This window comes from Capra hircus, chromosome 2, assembly GCF_001704415.2.
Source record: "Capra hircus breed San Clemente chromosome 2, ASM170441v1, whole genome shotgun sequence".
NCBI classification, from domain to species: Eukaryota; Metazoa; Chordata; class Mammalia; order Artiodactyla; family Bovidae; genus Capra; species Capra hircus.
This window is the reverse complement of record NC_030809.1, coordinates 109,195,756-109,218,341: the sequence shown is the minus strand read 5'-3', so window position 1 is coordinate 109,218,341 and position 22,586 is coordinate 109,195,756. Positions and strand designations below refer to the sequence as shown.

General features: G+C 41.0%; 1 protein-coding gene across 1 annotated transcript; it reads right to left on the bottom strand.

Moving 5' to 3' along the window:
- On the bottom strand, nt 346-21,396 carry DHRS9 (dehydrogenase/reductase 9). Its single transcript, XM_005676006.3, has 5 exons — nt 21,222-21,396; nt 6,870-7,241; nt 5,412-5,670; nt 3,395-3,558; nt 346-967 (listed from the first exon to the last, which is right to left on the bottom strand). Exons 2-5 carry the CDS (start codon nt 7,180-7,182, stop codon nt 744-746), a joined length of 960 nt encoding a protein of 319 aa, XP_005676063.1. The 5' UTR covers nt 7,183-7,241; nt 21,222-21,396; the 3' UTR covers nt 346-743.

Here is a 22,586-nt window from a genome sequence, read left to right as displayed (position 1 = left end):
GTCTATGTCTCATTACATTTACAAGCCTCAGGATAAACACAGGCTCTACATTTTTCTTCTTTTGGAATGACAAGTTCCTCTGCTGTTACCACCTATCCGCAGATGGTGGTCCTGGAATCTCTCTACCCACACGTTTATACCTGTTTCTCTTTTTCAGTCCTCTTATTCCTTCTCTCATTTTCCTTCCCTCCTCCTTGCACTCTTACCTAGCATTTTTCTGCTGCCCCTTAGCTTCTACCAGTCTCACAATGCCCCATTACCCTTTCTTCTCCTGCCCCCATTGATGCTCACAGAACTGGGTTCCAGTCCTTCAGAACCTTATTCTCAGCAAGATAGTACATCCAATCCCCCTTTAAGAAATTATTTTACTTATCTCTTAATATTTTGATCAGAAACAAATATTTAACATTCAGGAGTCACTCTAAGTGATATGGATTAGAAGCATGGGACAGGCACGGGTGAAAAATCATTTTGGATGGGAAAGCCTGTCCACTTTCCATACATTATAACCAGCAGGCAAAGACTAAATATCGGGCAGGTGCCATCCCTGCCCATCTTCTCAAGAAAAATTTAAGGAGGGACCCTGGGACCTCAAAGGTGATGGTGGCAGCCTGTCTTTTTTACCAAAAGGAGTTTGATCTAAATGAGTCCAGTTTGGATTAGGTAAAGAATGAGATTGAGGAGATGTGTCCTAGAAATCAGCCAATTTCACAGCCTGGGGCAGGTATTTGTCATCAGCTGAGTCATACTGCCTTGGGATTAGCCAGCTCTACTTTCTGTTTCAACAATAAAAAGTCTTGCAAAACTGCTGGCATGTGAGACAGAGGGATCCAGAAAGTTTTGGCATCTTTTCCAGCAGCATAACGGGTTTTAGGGAAGAGACTTGTGAGAGCATGGTCCATGCACTCCACCACCAGGGACAGATCCACGTTCACAAAGGATGCGGTGCCTTTCAATTTTTCTAGGCCTGTAAAAAAAAGAGACAGAAGCACATTTACCCTGTGGAAGAAGGGGAGTAGGGGAGTGTGAAGCTAGGTTGCAAAGGGGAGGACGCAGTGAGGGAATTTATTTTGAATTTGCCATTATAACTGGGTCCGCTTGTGGTGGGTTTTTATCTATTCCTCAGAAAAGGAAGCAGCAGTGATTTCTGTAGATTGTTGGCTCTCAGACTTGAGTGAGCAGCAGAATCTCCTAGAGAGCTTGTTCGAAGCCAGAACCCAGGAAGTTAGTAGTTTGTATAAACATGGTGGTAGTAGTATAAACACAGTACTTCTTAAAACAAATTTGATATAGGAAATGTGTGTGCACGTGCTTGCGCATGTATGTGTGCACTAATATAGCACGTGCCTCTATAATTCAGTGAATAAAGAGAGACTCATCCACTAAAGCCCTGACTCAGGAAGCTAAAGGTATCCTGGTTCTCAGCAAATGAATTGTTTGAGTAATGAGCCAAGATAGCTTTAAAGAGACAGTGACTGGTGATGGCTTGAAGCATTCCTCCTAAGCTCTTAAAACATATTTTAAATTGTGTATCCTCAAGGGAAAATCTACTGTGTTAAATCTTTTTTACTTCAGCTCCCAGTAGCCACAAGCTGTTCCAAGAGCCTAACTGAGGTTAGCTCAGAAGTCTTAAGTCTATTTTAAACTCCTACGACTCCAGTCTGGGAAACGAAGCAAAGTGAGTTTAAATTTGTGGTCTGCTTTGGATCTATGAGTCTCGCTGATCTCAAAGTCTTGGCTTGGAGAACTCTAATAAGAGCAACCAGGACAAAATCGGGCTCTAAGCCTTTTGTAATTCTGAGAAAGGACCCCTGACCCAGAGGCCAAGTCAAAAAATTTGAGATAGAAGTTGATGATATATTCTCAGGCATCTAGAAAATATCAATTTCAACATCAAACAGGGAAAGCTCTTTTCAATGAGGGATTTTGTTCTCGAACTTAGAGGCGTCGGAGTCGGTGAGTGAGCAACAGCGTTTAGTGGCAGTGGTCGTAACCTGATATGTAGTGACATGTCAGCACTGCGAGGTTTGTCAAACCAGACGTTCTAGTTGACATATATGTACCTGCATGCATGTGTCTGCGTGTGTGAGTGTGCGTGTGTGCAGTGGGGTAGTTGCAGAAGTCAGTCATTCTCCCCCAGTAGATGTGACTAGGCTTGGCTCCACCTTGAATACTCCTGGCCTCGAACCTTGCCACAGCTGGCTGTCTTACCTAAGCCCGCCAAAGAAGAGGCAGGATCACAGCTGGGGTTAGGGTGACACCAGGCCAGGTGGAGCTCCTGGCTCAAAGCAGGAGCTTAGTAAGTGTTTGAGGACTAGTGAGTAAATGTTAATAGGGCCGGGAAGACTGACATGGAGGCAAGAGCCCTGATACAGGAAGTTCCAGCAGTTCCTCAAAGCCTCATTCCCATTACAGTGCATGGCAGAGAATAGATGGCCAAGTCAGGCCATCTGGGTTCAAATCCAGCTCTTCCACTTACTAGCTGTGCTACTTTGGGCAAGTTACATCCCTGTGCCTCTGCTTCTGTAAAATCCAGAGGGTTTGTTTGGGTGCTTTAAATGAAAGAGTTTGTGTAAAGTGCTTAGAATGGTGACAAGTATATAGCGAATGTTTACTATGTGTTAGTCATTGTTATCTAACCTTTATGATTATTCCTCCAGCCTTGACTCAGTCTGACTTACCTTATTTCTCCTTCCATCTCCACTGCCATGCGTTCCTGCTGCGGAAAGCTTCCACCCAAATATTAATAATTTCTTCCTGTTTAGGTCATGTTCAAACCTGACCTTTCCTATAAAGGTTTCTTAGCCAGAAATGCTTTGATCCTGTGCTGAATTTCTCGAGCAGTTAGAGACTGTACTATCTAGCACTCCTTCTAGGCTGTTGGGTTGTGTCTCAGAAATAAAGGATGGAGTTTCTTGCATGTTGTAAATCTCAGTGTTCAGAGTCATCTGGTTACTTTCTGTTGTCACCTGGATTGTAAGTTAGTCAGAGTCTGAGTCTTTGAATGAGTGGTAGGTGATCACCAAAAAGAGGTGGTTTGTGTAGATGTAATGACCATGGGCTCCAGTCCAGGCATTGCTCTGAGGAGCTGTATAAACTTGGGTAGGGCATTTCCCCTTTCCAAGCCTCTGCTTGCTGCTATAGTTCTTTTGAGGAATAAATGATACAATTCATAAGGCATTTAGTATAGAACTTACCACTTAGTAAATGCTCAGTAAGTGTTTATAAACACGAGCAAGAGATGACACTAATTAATAGGGACTCCTGATCTATATTTGAGATCTCTACTGGTGTATTACCGTGATAACCTTATTTTTTCCTTTCTGTTCGAGTCTCTTTCAAACTGTCTAGGACAATGAACCCCATAGGACCCTGGGTCCACCCCAAAGCTCACTTTTCTTGATGTAGCTTTCTCCATATTGTTGTTTGATGTCTGGAGACAGATGCTTCCAAATGGCAAGTTTTTTTTCAGCAGCCTTTTCTGGATCTGACAAATTGGTTTTGAACAATCCTGGTTCAATGCAAGCGACATGCACACCAAAAGCTTTCATGTCCCTCCTGTGAAAAGAGCCAGTTGAAGACATTTAATTCAGGCTTATTTGAATAATTTTTGCTTATAAATATTTTCACGGAATCACAGAATGGTGTGCCCAGGAAAGAGCATCATATTCTACCTCATCTCAGTTTGCAGATGAGGAACTGAACTATGGGATGGATCATCTTCCACATTCCAGACTGGCTACTATGTAGTATACATGTGGGACACATCTGAATAGCACAGCAAAGTCTTTGAAAGTGAACAAACATTGGGAAAAAACCACAGAAGTTTGGTTGGAAGTTGTGACCTGAACACAAGCTGGTCAATTATCTGCTAAAAACAACAATAACAACAGAAACCTATCAACATTCTCCCCAGAATATAATAAGACTCATAGTTTCATGCTGTATCAAGTGTTTAGCAAGGCCGAAGTAACACAGATGTTGGAATTATCAAAGTCTTTAACATACTTGTTACAGACATGCTCCAAGAGAGAGACACTCCTGAAATAAATGGGAATTTAGAAAGCTTCAGAAAAGAGAGAAAAGATAAAGAAGAACCAAGTGAAAATTTTACACTTGAAAAATGCATTAACCAAAATAAAATATTTACTGGCTAGACTCATTAGTAAAATGAAGAAGATGAAGGAAAGTCAATGAATTTGAAGATAGATCACTAGAAATTTCCTAATTTGAACAGCGGAGAGAACAATGATTGACAAAGTGAACAGAACCATAGGAATCTGTGGGACAAAATCAAAAGGTCTAATATTTGTGTTAGAATCCCAGAAGGAAGAGAAAGAGTGGATTGTAGATAAAAAATGTTTGAAGAAACAATGGCTGAAACCTCCTCAGATATGTGAAAAGGCATAAAGCTACAGATTGGAGAAGCCCAGAGAACCTCAGACATCATAAACCCAAAGAGTGAACCTCAGACATCATAAACCGAAAGAAACTAATGCCTGGGGCACTGAATTGAAGGACTTTATTAAATTGGTCCTTTAATAGCTTTATGCTCTGGAGTTCTCTGGTGACCCATAGCAAAAAGAGGTAGTCAGTGCTTTCTCGTGGTAGCAAAATCTTCACATTAGATTAGCAAGCTTGTGTGTGTGTGAGTCACTCAGTCTTGTCCAACTCTTTGCCACCCGATGGACTATAGTTCGCCAGGCTCCTCTGTCTATGGGATTCTCCAGGCAAGAATAATAGAGTGGGTTGCCATTCCCTTCTCCAGGGTAGCAAGCTTCTAAGTTTTATTTGGAAATAGAAGCATCAGAGGAAAGCTGTCTTTCTTGTCCTTAGGGTAGAGGTGGGACAGTTACCATTCACTCAGCTATAGTGTGTGAAATTTGAGTCCAGAACTTGCAACAAGTGGGAAAAAATGTTGCATCACTAAGATATTACTTTATCAGATAATTTTCTACTGAGGGTTTTAAATAAGATATCACTGTTGTGTCTGCATCTGACAGTAATACCAACAGAGAGACCTGATTTAGTTCCTCTCTGTGATTCCCTAACTATTAAACAAGCTAATCTGTTGGATACAAATTTGCCACCACTATTCACATATGCATTAATGCAAAAAGGAGAAAAGACTTTAAAAGATTTAGGTTCAAATCCTATTCTACCACTTGACAGCTGGGTGACCTTGGGGGAGTTATCTCATCTCTCTTAGCTTCAGTGGTATCATTTATATTTTATTTCTCACTTTTTAAATTTTTTTTTCCTTATTTTTTGCTTCAAACCCTTGTGTCAAGGGCTGACTTTCAGTATCATAAATTGGGAATAGTTTAAAGCACTAAATAGAGTGTCTGGTTGATAAATGTTCAGTGAGTGTTAGTGGTTATTATTTGCTAAGATGCCCATGTTTGCTTTACCTTAAGCTGTCATTGAAGCCTTCTACTGCATATTTAGATGGAGAATAGCCCCCTCCACCAAATGCAAGCCGACCCCCAATGCTGGAGACATTGATAATTCTCCCTCGAGCCTTTTTGACCAAGGGAAGCATGTTTAACGTGACACTGATGAGTCCAAACAGGTTCACTTCAACAGGTTCTCTGTAGTCCTCGACCGTCAGCCAGTCGTTGGGTGCCAGCACACCAAGAATGCCAGCGTTGTTGATCAGACCCCAGAGACCTAGAACAGAGCGGAAGGGAAGGAGGTGTGGCACAAGGTCACATTTATATAGGCATCCTTGATGGAAATACAGCTCTGCCTTATCTGATGGTGCCATTTCCTCCTTCCGGTCACATTCCTTCCTGCTTTGAATACTTGCAGTTTGGGGAAGTGATAGTACAGTGGGTGGGAGGTTAAACTGAAACGGCTGAAGTTTTGTTACTGGAAACCAACCTCACAATTTTTCTGTTTCTGCTTAGAATGTCAAACACTATCTGAGTGAGACTTTTTCATCTCAGATATGAGGAGATTGCTCTATTTTCCTATCATGCTGGATGGCATAGCCAGAGAAAGCTTATGAACTGTTTTTGTAGACAAAGAACAACATCGATCTATTTCACATTTATTTTTTTGGTAAAAATCCAATCATTCACCTGTCTTATTTTATGATGGGAAACACTTAACATTGTTAAAAGTGTTTGGCGTTCAAGCATTAAAATATTATTTGGAGCCTTATCAAACCACTGCTTTTGAGGTTCAGAGTCTCAACTATATGATGAAGATGTGATAAAGAAAAATCACATCTGTTTGTTTTTTCCTTTGTGGATTCAAATATCTTCATCCATGAGAGTATTTCAAACTTCATTCAAGGAAATAAAATAAAAAGTCTTCTAGTTCAGAATGCTCCTATCTTTGCAGACTCTAATGCAGAATGAGGTCCGATGACTCCCTATTCTACCACGACTGCCTAAGACACATTTGCTCAGATCGCCAGACTATTTTCTTCCTTTCCCAGTGACATTGTGTGAGCTCTGGAACCATCTTGCAGTCAGAAGATGGTCCTGGATATCCAGATGGCAATTCAAGGGTTGCCCTCAGGATCTACTGTAGCTTTTGGCCCCAAGTTTGCTATGTAAGTGGCTAGAGTAGCACTTCACAGAAAAAGACCAGTTAACACAATCATCTCAGTTCTAAATTCACCCATGTGAACATTTGAGAACATAACATGGGCTGTGTCTCTCATGCATGTAGACAGCTTGCAATGTAGAAATATTCAGGGCTAGTCTAAACTTTCCCTCATCTTCTCCAGTACACAACTGGTATTTAGCAGACTTTTTTTTTTTTTTGGAAAGACCATTTAAAATCAGACTATTTACTTTCATTTAGCTTTGCTTACTTCTCAACACCCCCTCCATTCCCCTCATTTTCACATCACTCACCTTTCTCCCCAACTTGGTTTTTCACCCACTGGGCAGCCCTCTTGACATTTTCTGGGTCAGTTACATCCAGAAGCACGGTATGAAGCCTCTCTGAAGTTTCTGCCTTTAAAGCTGTTGATCCTGATTCAGTCAGACAGGCAGCAATTACATGAAATCCTTTCTTATCAAAAGTTCTGGCTGCCAAGTTTCCAAAGCCAGTATCACATCCAGTGATGAAAATGTACTTATCAGTGATATTTGCGATCTTTAGCTGTCTTTTATAATTCCACAGAAAACCACAAAGGATCAGAAGGGCTAAGAGCCAAAAGAGCATTTTTTTCCTGTTGTATGACAAGGACACTTCTTTCTTGAACAATAAAAGAAGATGGCGTCCTGAGTGTTCAAAATTAGAAAGAAAATTCAAATTAGAACCATTAGGGCATAATAACCCAGAGTGATGAACTTAAGATATCTTAATGCATTTGGATGGATACATAGATGGTTAAAAATACAATAACTCTTGTTTGGTTGGGAAGATGGCCATTTAAGTGTTAAACTACACCTATCATATGTGCGTGTGTGTGCTCAGTCGTGTCTGACTCTTTGTGACCCGCATGGACTGTTTTTCTCCGGGCTCCTCTGTCCATGGGATTCTCCAGGCAAAAACACTGGAGTGGGTTGCCATTTCTTCCTCTAAAGGATCTTTCCGACTTAGGCATCAAACCTGTGTCTCCTGCATTGCAGGCAGATTCTTTACCACTAAGCCACAAGGGTTTCCCAAGTGGCAGAGAAAGTAACTGGCAAAATTGACATGGGTCATTGGGTTGATTTTACTTTTTTTTCTCTCTATATATATGCAAATATTTCATTGCTTAATAAGGAATATGAACATAAACACAGATAGAATGATACACACACACTCATGCACACAGACACACAACTCTATTTCTGTTATTTTACAAGGAATAGATTGTTTCAGATAAAAATAGTTCAATATATCTTCACTTATCGTGGAAAATTTGGACTCTGCTTTCATCTTTTTTTCCTGCTGAAAGATCTATAGCTAAAGAAGGAAAAAATGGGTAATAAAAATAAGTCAGAGGTAAAAGGAAGGTTTGTGCAAACTAGTTGGTTCTTGTGGTATAGCTGTGACTATTTCTAAAGCAGTCAGGTTTTTAGACTATTGTGACTTAAAAATTTGGTATAGTTTTTCCAAATCTTCCCTCTGTAGGAATTATTGATTTGTTGCAAGTCGATGTCTATGTAGCAAGATTTCCCCTTTTCAAATAAATAAATACATTTAAAATATATAATTTTGAGGGGTGGAGTGGTGTAACCGACTCTTGCAAAATTTCATATTTAGACATTTTAAGGAAATTTCATGTTTATACATTCAATTAGTATAGCATTTTGCTCAAGCCTAGGTCTTGATAAAAAATTGTTGAATAACTAAAAGTTGACTATATTCACCAAATGGATTCTGTAACCTTTGTGGCAATCCAAACTCCCAAGGGAATTATGTGAAAAATGCAGATATTCATGGGGTTTAATGTGCCCTAGAGCTGAGAGTCAGAGAAGGCAATGGCACCCCACTCCAGTGCTCTTGCCTGGAAAATCCCATGGATGGAGGAGCCTGGTGGGCTGCAGTCCATGGGGTTGTGAAGAGTCAGACACAACTGAACGACTTCACTTTCACTTTCATGCACTGGAGAAGGAAATGGCAACCCACTCCAGTGTTCTTGCCTGGAGAATCCCAGGGATGGGGGAGCCTGGTGGGCTGCTGTCTATGGGGTCACACAGAGTCGGACACGACTGAAGTGACTTAGCAGCAGCAGCAGCAGCAGAGCTGCGAGTGGAAACTCTGCGTTGTAGGGTTTTGCTGCTGGCAGGCAGGCCTGAGGGAGCAATAGTGAAACAATGGCTTACTTCCGTAAAGCGTTCTGCCTTTCACTTTTGCATATAGGTCTCACTAGATCCTCTTCGTAGCATTTTCAGTTAGAAAGGGCTCATTACTTGCCTCATTTTATAGGATAATTAATATGCCAATTAATAAATGTAAAAGGAAAATTGGAATTAGCAAATCATCATGTGGCAGCTGACAAAGTAACAGCTGTCCCAGGCAATTCTAAACTAGTGGGCGAAATTCCGATGAGAAACAGTAGCTATAGAATCTCAAAGAATCTCTGCATAAGGCTCGTACTAAGCAAAAAGAGAGCAATAGTAATCTCACAGTGGAGAAATCTGACGGATACCACTTGAACCAAGTGATAAAAGTGAACGCTACAGAGACGACAAAATGCAGAGGAGTAGCTGGACATGGAGTACTTCTCTCTCCATGGATGCATCAGGGATGTATCTTCAGATCCAAGGATCTCACAGAGCTCCAGCTGAGAGCTGGCAGGAGTGCCTGATCACCGGAAAGGAATATGGATCCACACAAAACTCAGTAAGAGGAAGGAAGGAAGGAAGGAAGGGAAAATTAGGAGAATGAGTAGGACTGGATCTGCACTCAGGGGGTGAAGGAACTAAAGCAGGGGTGAGATTCCCACACCAGAGCAATAGTTTGGGACAGAGAGGAGGCATTTGAGGCTGTTGGAGAGTGAATCAATTGATCTGTGACTTTCTGAATGGAACAGAGAACCACAGCCCTACCTGTCCAGGACACAGGTCCCTCTGTACGCGCAGTCGCTGGGAGCTGGACCGTTGGGATTAGAGAGCAATCCCGAAGTGAGGGCTGCTGGTGACTGCAGGAGATGGCCTGAAGGGATGTGAGGGAGGCGATCACGGTGGGAGTGCCCTTGAAGGAGAGCTGGGCAGCCACGGAGGCAGGGCCCTACTGCTGAAGCATGTGCAGGAGGTGGAGTCACCACTGTAGCCTCTCTCTCTCCCCACAGGCCAGAGCCAGCAGCTGACCAGTAGAGCAAGACCCCAGAGATGGTGGTCCTTGGGGGGCTTGATGCACCAAACAACAGAGAAAGATCAGAGCCAGGAGGGCCCTTTGAGCACCTGCTTCACCAAGCAACAAAGAAGGACCAGCTAGGGAAGTCCTTTGAATGCCAGCTTCCAGAGGCTAGAAAAAGACTCTATGTGCTAAATTGCTTCAGTTATGTCCCACTCTGTGTGACCCTGTGAACTGCACCCTGCCAACCTCCTCTGTCCATGGGATGCTCCAAGCAAAAATATTGGAATGGGTTGCCATGCCTTCTCCTGGGGGCTTTTCCCAGCCCAAGGATCAAACCCATGTCTCTTATGTCTCCTGCATTAGCAGGTGGGTTCTTTATCACTAGCACCACCTGGGAAGCCCCTGAAAAAGAGTCAAATAGCACTTTATCTCCTATGCCCATGGCCACTGGCTTCCCTACAATTTTGGCCCCACCAGGTTCCCCACACTCTGAACGGCCGTGCCACCTCTGTGCCCAGTCCTCGCTGGTGCAGAGCTGCCAGAGGCTAGAAGGCAAAAGCCTCACTAGTGCCGTGCCTCCTGCTCCTGTGGCCGCCGCCTCCCCTGCAGGCGCGGTGCTGCCAGGGTCCCCACAATTCAAGCAGCTGCGATACCTCCACTCTTGGTCCTCATTGGGGCAGGCCCAAGTCCTCCAGGGCAGCCTCAGGAGTGAACTCCCATGGAGAACCTGCATGCAGTGGTGAGGATAAAACCCCAATTGAGCTCCAGGGGCAGAGTGGCTAAGGAATAGGATTGAAAATCTCTCCACCAGCTGTACAAGCTGCAGATTAAATCCACACAACCAGCTAGGTAGACTCTGTGCCTATGGAATATACAAAAGGACAAGAAGAGAAAGAAAAAAAGAAAAAACACATAAAAGAAAAAAACCCTAGCTCTGGCAACTGTGGACATTGGAGGCAAGTACGCATAGGAGTAGAGGCTATGTCCAAAGAACAGTGCAGTGTAGGAGGGCTTCCTAGGAGGTGGAGGTGGAGCTACTGCTCTCTATATACATTTTTTTTTTCTTTTTTTCCCCTTTCCCCTCTTTTCCCCTCTCTCCCCCTTCTCCCCTTTTATATCCTTTTAATCTTTTCCCCCCTTTTTTCTTTTTCATATATTTCTCATTTTCTTCCTTTTTTCATTCTATTTTTTCTCTCTTCCTTTTGTAAATGTGTGAGTTTCTTTGAGTGCTCTTGGCAATTGAGTGTTGTTTTCACCATTAGTCTTGAGGTTTTGTCTTCTGTGCTGTGATCCCTGTGAAGTCTTGGTGCTACAGTAAGGGAAGGAACCAATAGCAGACTATTGGAGGCAGAAAAATGGGGAAAGACAGAATGGTGGAAAGAACTGAAGCAGAGCAGAATAAGGAAAAAAAAAAGGAAGAGATGAGGACAGTCTCAGAGACCTCTGGAACAACATTAAGCACAATAACATATGAATTATAAGGATCCCAGAAGAAGGGGGGGAACAAAGGCATGAGAAAATATTTGAGGAGATAATAGTCAAAAATATCCTTAACTTGGGGAAGGAAATAACCATCCAAATCCAGGAAGCCCAGAGTCCAATACAGGATAAACCCAAGGAGAAATACACCAAGACACATATTAGTCAAACTAATGAAAATTAAACACAAAGAACAAATATGAAAAGCAGCAAATAACACACAAGAGGATTCTCATAAGGCTAACAGCTAATCTTTCAACAGAAACTCTGGCCAGAAGGGAGTGACGAGGTATACTTAAAGTGATGAAAGAAACAAAATTACAACAAAGATTACTCTGTCTAGTAAGGATCTCATTCGGATTCAAAGGAGAATTCAAAAGCTTTACGGATAAGCAAAAAAAAAAAAAAAAAAAAAAAAAAAGATAGGAGAATTCAGCGTCACCAAACCAGCTTCACAACAAATGCTAAAGAAACTTCTCTAAGTTGGAAACACAAGAGAAAGAAAAGACCTACAAAAACAAACCCAAAAGAATAAAGTAAATAGTAATAGGATCATTAGTTAATTAGTATTAGTTGCTCAGTCGTGTCCAACTCTTTGTGACCCCATGAACTGTAGCCCACCAGGCTTCTCTGTCCATGGAATTCCTCAGGCAAGAATATTGGAGTGGATAGCCATTTTCTTCTCCAGAGGCTCTTCCTGACCCAGAGATTGAATCTAGGTCTCCTGCATTGCAGGCAGATTCTTTACTGTCTGAGCCACCAGGGAAGCCCCATACATATCATATATATCAATAATTATGTTAAACGTAAATTGACTAAATGCTCCAATTAAAAGATACAATGGATACAAAAACTAGACCCTTATATATACAAGAGACCCACCTGTCTACAAGAGACCCACCTCAGACCTAGGGACACACAGACTCAAAGTGAGGAGCTGGAAAAAGATATTCCATGCAAATGGAAATCAAAAGAAAGCAGGAATAGCCATAGTCATATCGGATAAAATAGACTTTAAAATAAAGACTGTTATAAGAGACAAGGAAGGACACTACATGATGATCCAGGAATCAATCCAAGAAGAAGATATAAAAATTATAAATTATATGCATCTAACATAGGAGCACCTCAATACTAAGGCAAGTGCTAATAACTATTAAAGGGCAAATTGACAGTAACACAATAATAGTGCAGGTCTTTAATACTCCATTAATACCAACAGACAGATCTACCAGACAGAAAATTAATAAGAAACACAAGCCTTAACTGATACATTATATCAGTTGGACCTAACCGATATTTATAGGGCTTTTTATGCTAAAACAGCAGCTTTCACTTTTTCTCAAGCGCACATGGAACTTTCTCCAAGATAGAGCACATTTTGGGTCACAAATCAAGCCTTGGTAAATTTAAAAAAATTGAAATCAGTGCTCGCTTCGGCAGAACATATACTAAAATTGGAACGATACAGAGAAGATTAGCATGCCCCCTGCGCAAGGATGACACGCAAATTCGTGAAGCGTTCCATATTTTTAGAAGACATACGGATGGCTAACAAACACATGAAAAGATGCTCAACATCACTCATTATTAGAGAAATGCAAATCAAAACCACAATGAGGTACCACTTCACACCAGTCAGAATGGCTGCGATCCAAAAATCTGCAAGCAATAAATGCTGGAGAGGGTGTGGAGAAAAGGGAACCCTCCTACACTGTTGGTGGGAATGCAAACTAGTACAGCCACTTTGGAGAACAGTGTGGAGTTTCCTTAAAAAATTGCAAATAGAACTACCTTATGACCCAGCAATCCCACTTCTGGGCATACACACCGAGGAAAACCAGAATTGAAAGAGACACATGTACCCCAATGTTCATCGCAGCACTGTTTATAATAGCCAGGACATGGAAACAACCTAGATGTCCATCGGCAGATGAATGGATAAGAAAGCTGTGGTACATATACACAATGGAGTATTACTCAGCCGTTAAAAAGAATACATTTGAATCAGTTCTGATGAGATGGATGAAACTGGAGCTGATTATACAGAATGAAGTAAGCCAGAAAGAAAAACACCAATACAGTATACTAACACATATATATGGAATTTAGAAAGATGGCAATGACGACCCTGTATGCAAGACAGCAAAAGAGACACAGATGTGTATAACGGACTTTTGGACTCAGAGGGAGAGGGAGAGGGTGGGATGATTTGGGAGAATGGCATTCTAACATGTATACTATCATGTAAGAATCGAATCGCCAGTCTATGTCCGACGCAGGATACAGCATGCTTGGGGCTGGTGCATGGTGATGACCCAGAGAGATGTTATGGGGAGGGAGGTGGGAGGGGGGTTCATGTTTGGGAACGCATGTACACCCATGGTGGATTCATGTCAATGTATGGCAAAACCAATACAGTATTGTAAAGTAAAATAAAGTAAAAAAAAAAAATTGAAATCATTTCAAGCATCTTTTCCAACCACAACACTATAAGACTAGATATCAGCTACAGGGGAAAAAATCTACCAAGAACACAAACACGTGGAGGCTAAACAATACACTTCTGAGTGACCAACGTATTACTGAAAAAGTCAAAAAAGAAATCCAGGTATACTTAGAAACAAATGACAATGAAAACAACAATTCAAAACCTACAGGAGGCACTAAAAGTAGAGCTAAGTGGAAAGCTTATACCAACACAAACCTCCCTTAAGAATCAAGAAAAACATTGAATAAGCAACCTAACCTTACACCTAAAGCAACTAGAAAAAGAAGAACAAAAAACCCTAAAGTTTGTATAAGGGAAGAAATCATAAAGATCAGAGCTGAAATAAATGAAGGAGACAATAGCAACTTTTGATCCTGTACTGGAAAATCATTTTTTCTTTTGTCAAATAGAACATTTTTAGGTTGACAAGTGAAATTTGAGTAAGCTCTGTAGATCTGATAAACAATAAATATTACATGAATATCAAATTCTCAGTTTTGATCACTTCTATGATTATGTAGAAAATGTCCTACTCTTTAGGAAATACACATGGAAGTATTTAAGGATTAAGTAGCACCATGTCTCCAACTTACTCTTAAATGGTTTAGGAAATAATAAAAATATGTATATAAACAAACATTAAGAATATGTACATTCTCTAAAGAGAGAATAAGAATGTAAGTGTGGTACAATGTCAGTATCTGGGGATTCTGGGTTGTGCTATTCTTTCAACTTTTCCATAAATTTGAAATTAATTCAAACCAAAAAGTTCAAAATTTGGCAAAGGAAAATGATTTTTTTTTTTTTTTAATGAGAAAAGTGTTCGTTTGACTGCTTTGAGTTCCATGCACAGGATAGGTGAGAAGTTTCATATCCAGAACTTCAGAGTCTAGTGACCTTGGACACCAAGTTTTCTGCCTTCTTCTCTTTGGGAAGTTCACCTTCATAACCACTGGAGGAAAGCAAAAACTCAGACCAAATCAGTCAGACTCCCTCTCCCTCTTCATCTTATCCATCTCCCCCCTCAACTTCCTCCTTCCCTAGCCAAACCAATTTTTCCCGGGTGACAAGCAAACAGAGAGGAGGTTTTAGTTGTTAGGGATGGGCTCACATTAAAATGTCTTGTCCTCATTAGTTACTCCTTTGGGCTGAGGGTTATTTCAGATGCTGGTGTCCTAGCCTGCAGCCTGAATCCAAGGACTGCCAGGCTTGACCTAGAGCTTTGCAAAGTCTGCCCTTTCCCCAAAGATTACCATGCAAAAATACTGCTTCTTCTTCAGTCCCTAAGGCTCACACACCTCTAGGTCATTGGACCAAGTCAGCCACAAACCAACACATACCTTTGTCCTCTAATTTTAGCCAAGATGCCACCTTTGAGTAATAACCCTCGGTCAGTCAGAGTTGCTGAGAACATGACCTGTACACAGGAGCTGATTGATGGTTGATTGGTTCACTGACCACTGGGAAGTAAATGAGTAACAGCAACTCACAGGGCTGCATCAGCCTTATTCTGCCAGCTGTGGTCACCTCCATATGGGTCGTTGGTGCCAGCAATTCAGTCAGGGCATTGACTTTGGTTGCTTGGGTTGTTGGCATCTCTGTGTGTTTTCCAATTTATCTCACAGCATTTATTGGAAATTGTATTTCCAATTTATCTCCCTGCTTAGTAGGCGTACAAATCTCTCAGCAAGAAGTGCCTAGGTCTGCAGGGTCCCTCTAGCACCCAGGGACTGTGAGCTTATTGACTCATCAAGGCCAAGAACAGAGTAAGAGAAAGCAGATCTTCAGCCCCTATAGCTCAATGCATGAGTTGGGGTGCAGTTCTGAGCGTATGTCCTCTGAACAGGTCATGGAGTGTTTTCTTCAGCCAAAATCAACACTAGCCAATTTGCCAGTAAAAATTTAGAAAGCAAGGACCAAGGTCACACACACACACACATACACAAGAGACATTAAATCAGGGTTTAGGTGCTGAAGCCTTGGAATCAGGCAGATCAAGTTTCAGGTTCAGTTCCTCTACCATCAGAGGGCCTTTAGGTGAATTGTTATATTACTTTCATTTCCATTTTCTATCTGTAAAATAGAGATAACTTCTACCTTGAAGAGTGTTGTTATTTAGTCGTTAAGTCTTATCCAACTACTCATGACTGTATGAACTATACCCCGCCAGGCTCTTCTGTCCATGGGATTCTCCAGGCAAGAATACTGAAGTGGGTTGCCATTTCCTCCTCCAAGGGATCTTCCAGACCTAAGAATTGAACTCATGTCTCCTGCATATTCTGCACTGGCAGATAGATTCTTTACCACTGAGCCACTGGGGAAGCCCGCCTTGAAGAGTACCCGGTGAAATGAAATGATGGGCACACAGAAAGACCCTTGTCATGTGGCAGGATTGGCTGCTGTATGCATTGCTCAAGTCTTAGCATGGGGTTCTCAGCCTCAGTATTTTTGCAGTTTTGGTCAGATAATTCTTTATTGTGGGGGGTCTCTCCTGTGTATTACAGGATGTTTAGCACCACCCTGGCCTCTGACACTTAGATGCCAGTAGTCCTCTTCCCCAGTTGTGACAACCTAAAATGTCTCCAGACATTGCCAGATGTTCCCCTAGGAATAAAATTCCTCCCAGTAGAGAACTGCTGGTCTAGTGTTTCCTTGTCTTGGAGGTCCAGAACAGTACAGTATTCAGAACTGCTGGAAACTGCTGAAAACCCAGACTGGAAATTCAGTCTTTGTTTCCTTAGTAGTGACATATTGATGAAAGCTTATATTTTTTATGGTCTTACCAGAAAATTTTTATTATTTATAAATACTGGATGGCATCATCAGCTCAATGGACATGAGTCTGAGCAAACTCCTGGAGATAGTGAAGGACAGGGAAGCCTGGAGTGCCACAGTCCATCTGGTCGCGAAGAGACAGACCTGACTTAGCGATTGAACAACAATAAATTCATAGGCTGCTGCAGTAAGCATTAATATCTATTATTTTAAAAAGTTTCCTAGGAACCTTGCTGGTGGTCTAGTGGTTAAGAATCTGCCTTTAAATGCAGGACACTCAGGTTCAATCACTGTTTGGGGAACTAAGATACCGCATGCTGTGTGGAGCAACTAAGCCCATGGGCTGCAACTACTGAGCTTGTGTATTTGAGTCCACGCAATACAACTGGAGAGTTTGTGCATCACACCACAGGGATCTCACATGCTGCAACTAAGAGCCGAGGCAGCCAAATAAATAAAATAAATGAATATACATATTTTGAAAATTGCCTTTTTGTCATCAGGAGGATAGGAGGCAGTGAGCAAAGCCAAATCTATGTATGTTACCATTTGTGAATTTAGAAATTACCAAATGAGCACTCACAGCATTTATGAGGCCTAAATTCCAGCTGAGCCTTTTGAGTTTGGACCACTATGAACTCATCTGGGGTGCCCTTCAGATGAGTACCACTGACTACAGAATTCAAAGAATGCTCTGAGAAAGCCATGGTCCTTGGGATTCCTAGTTGACCAAGCCAGGTAGGAATGATAGTAACTCTATGATCTATTGAGTGGCTCAGCTGGTAAAGAATCTGCCTGCAGTGCGGGAGACCTGGGTTCGATCCCTGGATTGGGAAGATCCCCTGGAGAAGGGAAAGGCTACCTACTCCCGCATTTGGCCTGGAGAATTCCATGGACTGTATAGTCCACGGGGTCGCAAAGAGCTGGACACGACTGAGTGAATTTCACTTCACTTCACCACAGTCTAGGCCCTCTGCTAAGATCTAGAAATATTTATCTCATTCAAACCTTACAGTAAAATTATCTCTGTTTTATGGATGAGGAAACAAATTCAGAAATGCATGTTAACGGGCTCAAGATAGAATTGTGTTGTTTCAGGCCACTCAGTCCCAACATCCATCCTTTAATTGTCTGCTCCAGCGTTACTGGGATTCCCACTCAACTCTGGGAGTCTGGACTGTGTGTACACTTCTCTACACCACCACGCCTAATGATACCTGATACTAAGTAAACACATGTAGAAGGAAAGAAGAAAGAAAGAGAAGAAAGTTTCACTTGAGCACCAGGCATCTAGCGATAACTGGATTGGTTTTTGAGCCCTTTGAATCATCAGGGCATCCTCTTCTCCTTCTCCTGCGTGTCATCAGATAGTCACACTTCCCATTTAGATAACTTTGAACATTACTGAAAAAAGTTCCTATAAAATTTATCTCATTAAATTATCAAAATACTTCTGCGAGCTAAGTAGGGTTAGTGTCAGACATAAGATCATTTGCCAGAGAGTGGCTAGAACTAAAAATTTCATCTCTGAGCTCCTAAACTGTGTTAAAAAAAAAAAAAAAGACAGAGAGAGAAAGAAAAGTGGAACTAGAAAGAGATGAACACATTATTAATCAATAGGAAAAATTAAAATATATTATCAAAATTCTCCATGACGCCACAAAGACTCAAAAAAGGAGAACTAGGTTTCTCTTTGATCTGTATTTGAAGGGCTGGAGAGTAACCGCTTGTTTGCAGCTATTGGAAAATATTACAACTCAGTTGCTGTCCTTGTCTACTTCTGCTTCTTTTAATTTTCTCTTCCTGGGTTTCTCTTCTTGGTTAAAATATCTAAAATAAGATCCTTTGATTTCACTTCTCTTATTCATCTTCCTCTACCCTTTAAAAATAAATGAGAGATTCTTAAAAAAAATAAGATGAAAAATAAAGTCTCTATGTTTCAGAGTCATTATGAGGTATACTTTATATAAGAGAGGTAGAGTTCTATGTAGTTACTTCCTCCCAAACAGTTGGTTTTATTTCCACAAACCTTCACAAAGAGAAAGCAATACTGAATCTAGTCAATCACACTGTCTGTTAGGGTATTTATTGAATCTTTATTTTTATTTTTTTCAATTTGATGCAAGTGTGACCTGAGGTGAATTAACAATTAAGCTTTTTAAATCAAAATACATCAAATAGAGAACATTTATCAAAAAGCTTTCTAAATATTTTCCTTCTGAGCTTCTCTTGCACAAGCTTTCTTAAGGTTGACAGCAGTCTCATTGGACATGTATGTCCCTTGTCCATTTAAATCTTGTAAACCTGGGATTTTTCTGGTAGTCCAGTGGTTAGGAGTCTACCTTGCAATGCAGGAGACATGGGTTCAATTCCTGGTCATGGAACTAAGATCCCACATACTGCAGAGCGATTAAGCCCACATTGTGCAACAATTGAGCCCATACACCACAACCAGTCGATAGGAAAATGAAAATATGTTATCAAAATTCTCCACCACGCCTCAAAGACACAAAGGAAATAAAAAAAGAACTAGTTTTCTCTTTTATCTGCACACAAAGTCCAAACACCACAATGAAAGACCCTGCATGATGCAACCAAAATCCCACAAATTGAAACTGACTTGACACAGCCACATAAATAAATAAATATTATAAACCTGGTTAACTGACACCAGACTCCTTTTTATTTTTGTCTTTTCATTGAATCAAGAAATTCTGTCACTATTTAACCTAACTGGCCATTCTGAGATTTTTGTGACACATTTCTTTAAGAAAAATGACATTTGTGCCTAATGATACAAACTAAGCATATGACTAATGAATGATATTTTTTGTGAAGAAAGTCTTCATGTTGGTCACCCAGAAATCTAAAAAAATTTTAAATGGAGCCAAGGAATCTCACCTAAAATAGTCTTACATGAGCATCAGATTAAAATAATAAGAATGATTATGGTGTCCCAATGAGATCGTTGAGGTGATATTCATCCTTGTAAGTTCCCTCAGACAGTGTAATGAAGAAGCTCTTTCGTTAGTTACGTTCCTCTTGAATCCTGCTTCTTGCAGGAGGGAGGTGACCCTCAGGACCCAGTGTGCCTGTGTAATGGGACACTGAAGTGTGTGTGTGTGGGGGGGAGTGCCTCTTTTGCAGGCTCTTTCAGTCTCCTGGCTGAGCCTGGAGGTGTGCCAGCCCACTCTTTTGTAGGGAAGACCTGATGAGTTTATGTTTTGTATTTTTAGTTCTAAAGAAAAAACCTATCTCCGATTTTCTTTTTACTTCTCTCAAAACTTTAAAATTATAATTCATCAAATCATCTGCAATAATACTTAGTATTCTCAGTCTCTTCTAGGTTTATTGTTTTGCCAATACACTTTCTGATATTATTGGCAGGTTAAGAATTATTGCTAAAGCCATGGTTACCTTATTTATGTTGCGGAGTAAGCACTGCTAACTGGAACACATGATATATTAAATGTTATTATAGTTTACAGTTATGCAAAGCTTCAAGGAAGCTTGCAATATAGAGAGAATGTTATGTAGAGTTGCAGAAAGTGTGTTGAAATCTTCAGTATATTTCTTTTCATCTCAGTTATCTTCGAGCAGTTTTTAATGGCAACACCTTGAGAAAGTGACATTCATTGTAAGAGTTTTAAATCCAGTTCCCATTATTTTCCATTTGATATATGAAATAATAAAGTTTCCTTGAATTCAGATATTGAACTTTGTTCTAAAAATTGGGGACACTTTTCAAATATCACAAATAAAGCAAAGATGATACAACATTTAATTCTCATTTTATGCAGCATCTAGCCAAGGATATTTTTAGGGCACCTACTAAGCTAAATCAAGCACAGTCCTTACCCTGGAACTAAGAGTATAGCAGGACATTTCAGAACTCTTTGTTCAAACTTAAATTGAATTTTAATTTAAAAATGTGTTTTTTAAAAAACTTTTCCCCCAGCTGTTAAAAATCAATCCATTGAGAAAGACCACACCACCACTTGGATCATAAAGCCTTTAACAAGGATTGCCCTTGAAGCCACTAAACTGACTTCCTCCCTCTGTTATTTGTATGTTGGAAGTTTCAGGTAAAATTCCAACCCCTGAATAATAAAACAGAGTGAATATCTGAAGCAGACTTATTGTCATCCCAGTGTCCAGGAATCAAATGTGCATTGAGGAATATCCCTGCTTTCTCCTGGACTAAACAGCATCTTTCTCACTCAGCTTAGTGTGTGTGTGTATATTTGCCTAAATTGCCCTCTGAAAGTGTTGGTAAAGCAGGTAGACAAACAGACCTGACCTGCAGTTGGTAGCAAATCTGTTGTTCCAACCAGGAACTCAGCTGAGATTCCCACTCTTTTTAGAGCTCATCCCCACTCCAGTTTCCAATTAATTATAAGATTCATAGATGGTGTCAAATAGGTACAGAAAGATGAACTAGAGGGAGATGTAATTGTAACTCTAGGGTGACAAAGAACATTCAAAGAGAAACCTGGGGAAGGAAGTTCAAGGCAAGGTTTCTGGTGGCATTGAGATTTTTTCTGTGATGAGGTGAACCCAGTGGCCATCACAGCCTTCTAACATATCATTAAAAAAAAAATAGCAACTGCTGACCACAGCATGAAAGACAACTTGATTTATTATGTAAGAGTGAGGAAAATCAAGACAGTTTGAAGACTGACATGAGAAATGAAGGAGTGAGTGACAGAACTCCATCAACGGTTACCTTATTTAAGATGAACTGGGACACAGAAGCTGTTGTGACCTTGCTGGGCTGCTTGTAATCTGCCTGATCTGGCCGCTGTGCTGGGGGAAGGAAGGATTGTGTCACCCTGACCTCGCAGATCCTCTTAAGGTAGAGATGCCTGGGCTTCCGTCAAGCTCAAAGTACTTAAGTGTGTGAGGAGTCTGCAGGTTCCCTCCTCGCTCTGTGAGTCACTGTGACTCGAGTTGATGACTAAATTTGTCTTCTTCAGATGGAGGAAGCCAAGAAGCTCTGGGTCATGTGTTTCCAAAGGAATCTGCAGTATCTTTAGCAAATAAAATGTAGTAGCTTTTAGAAGGGACTTAAAAATGATCAGTGACACCTTTTTCATTGTGAGTACTGGAACAATTAACATGGAGACATTTTGTAAATTGCCTGATACGTTGTTTCAATTATTTAACTTTTGAGTTATGATTCTTGTTCATGATCTCTAGTTATTTTTTTCATCCTGTTAATGGTACTCCTTCCTCTCTAAGAGAATAGGTAGGGGGACTCAGTCCCTGATGGTTCTTTTTACCACCTAAAAAAACACCCTGATAAGCAAGAAGATCAAAACTAGTGTAATGGGAGAGTGGACTTATAAGTCTTAATTTGTATCTTAAGGTACGACAAGGAGATACTGACCCTGGTGGCTCAGATGGTAAAATGTCTGCCTACAATGTGGGAGGCCTGGGTTCAATCCCTGGGTTGGGAAGATCCCCTGGAGAAGGAAATGGCAACCCACTCCAGTACTCTTGCCTAGAAAATCCCATGGATGGAGGAGCCTGGTCATGGGGTCGCAAAGAGTCAGACACGACTGAATAATTTCACTTTCACTTTCAAGGAGATACTGAGACCACTGGGAATGGGAAAGGATGCCCCTTCTTTCCCAGCATTGGTCTATTTTAGAAACGATCACAGCTGACCTGGCATATCCTGAAATGCAGTGGGAAGTGCTGAGGCTGCAGGCGCTAATATGTACCACCACCTCCTCTCCCCTGCCCCCGAAGCTGACCACCTATATCTTAGGCACACAGGCTGGTACAAACGCCTCTGATCGTTTAGTTTCAGTCCCTTTACGTACTGCTTTATTGCTACATGTGTCAGATTCCCCAAGCTTCTGTGTTCCTTCTTTGAAAAGGGCAGTTTCTTGTGATTGGGCTGGGTGGATGAATGAACTTACTTGTCTAGGTAGAGTCTAGATAACTGCTATCACTCTTCAGATTACACAGGGACCTTTTTTCTCCAAGTGAACAAACATTAAAACTGAAATTTACTTAGGTAAATTTTTGTCATCACTTCATGGCAAATGAACGGGGAAAGAATGGAAACAGTGAGAGACTATAT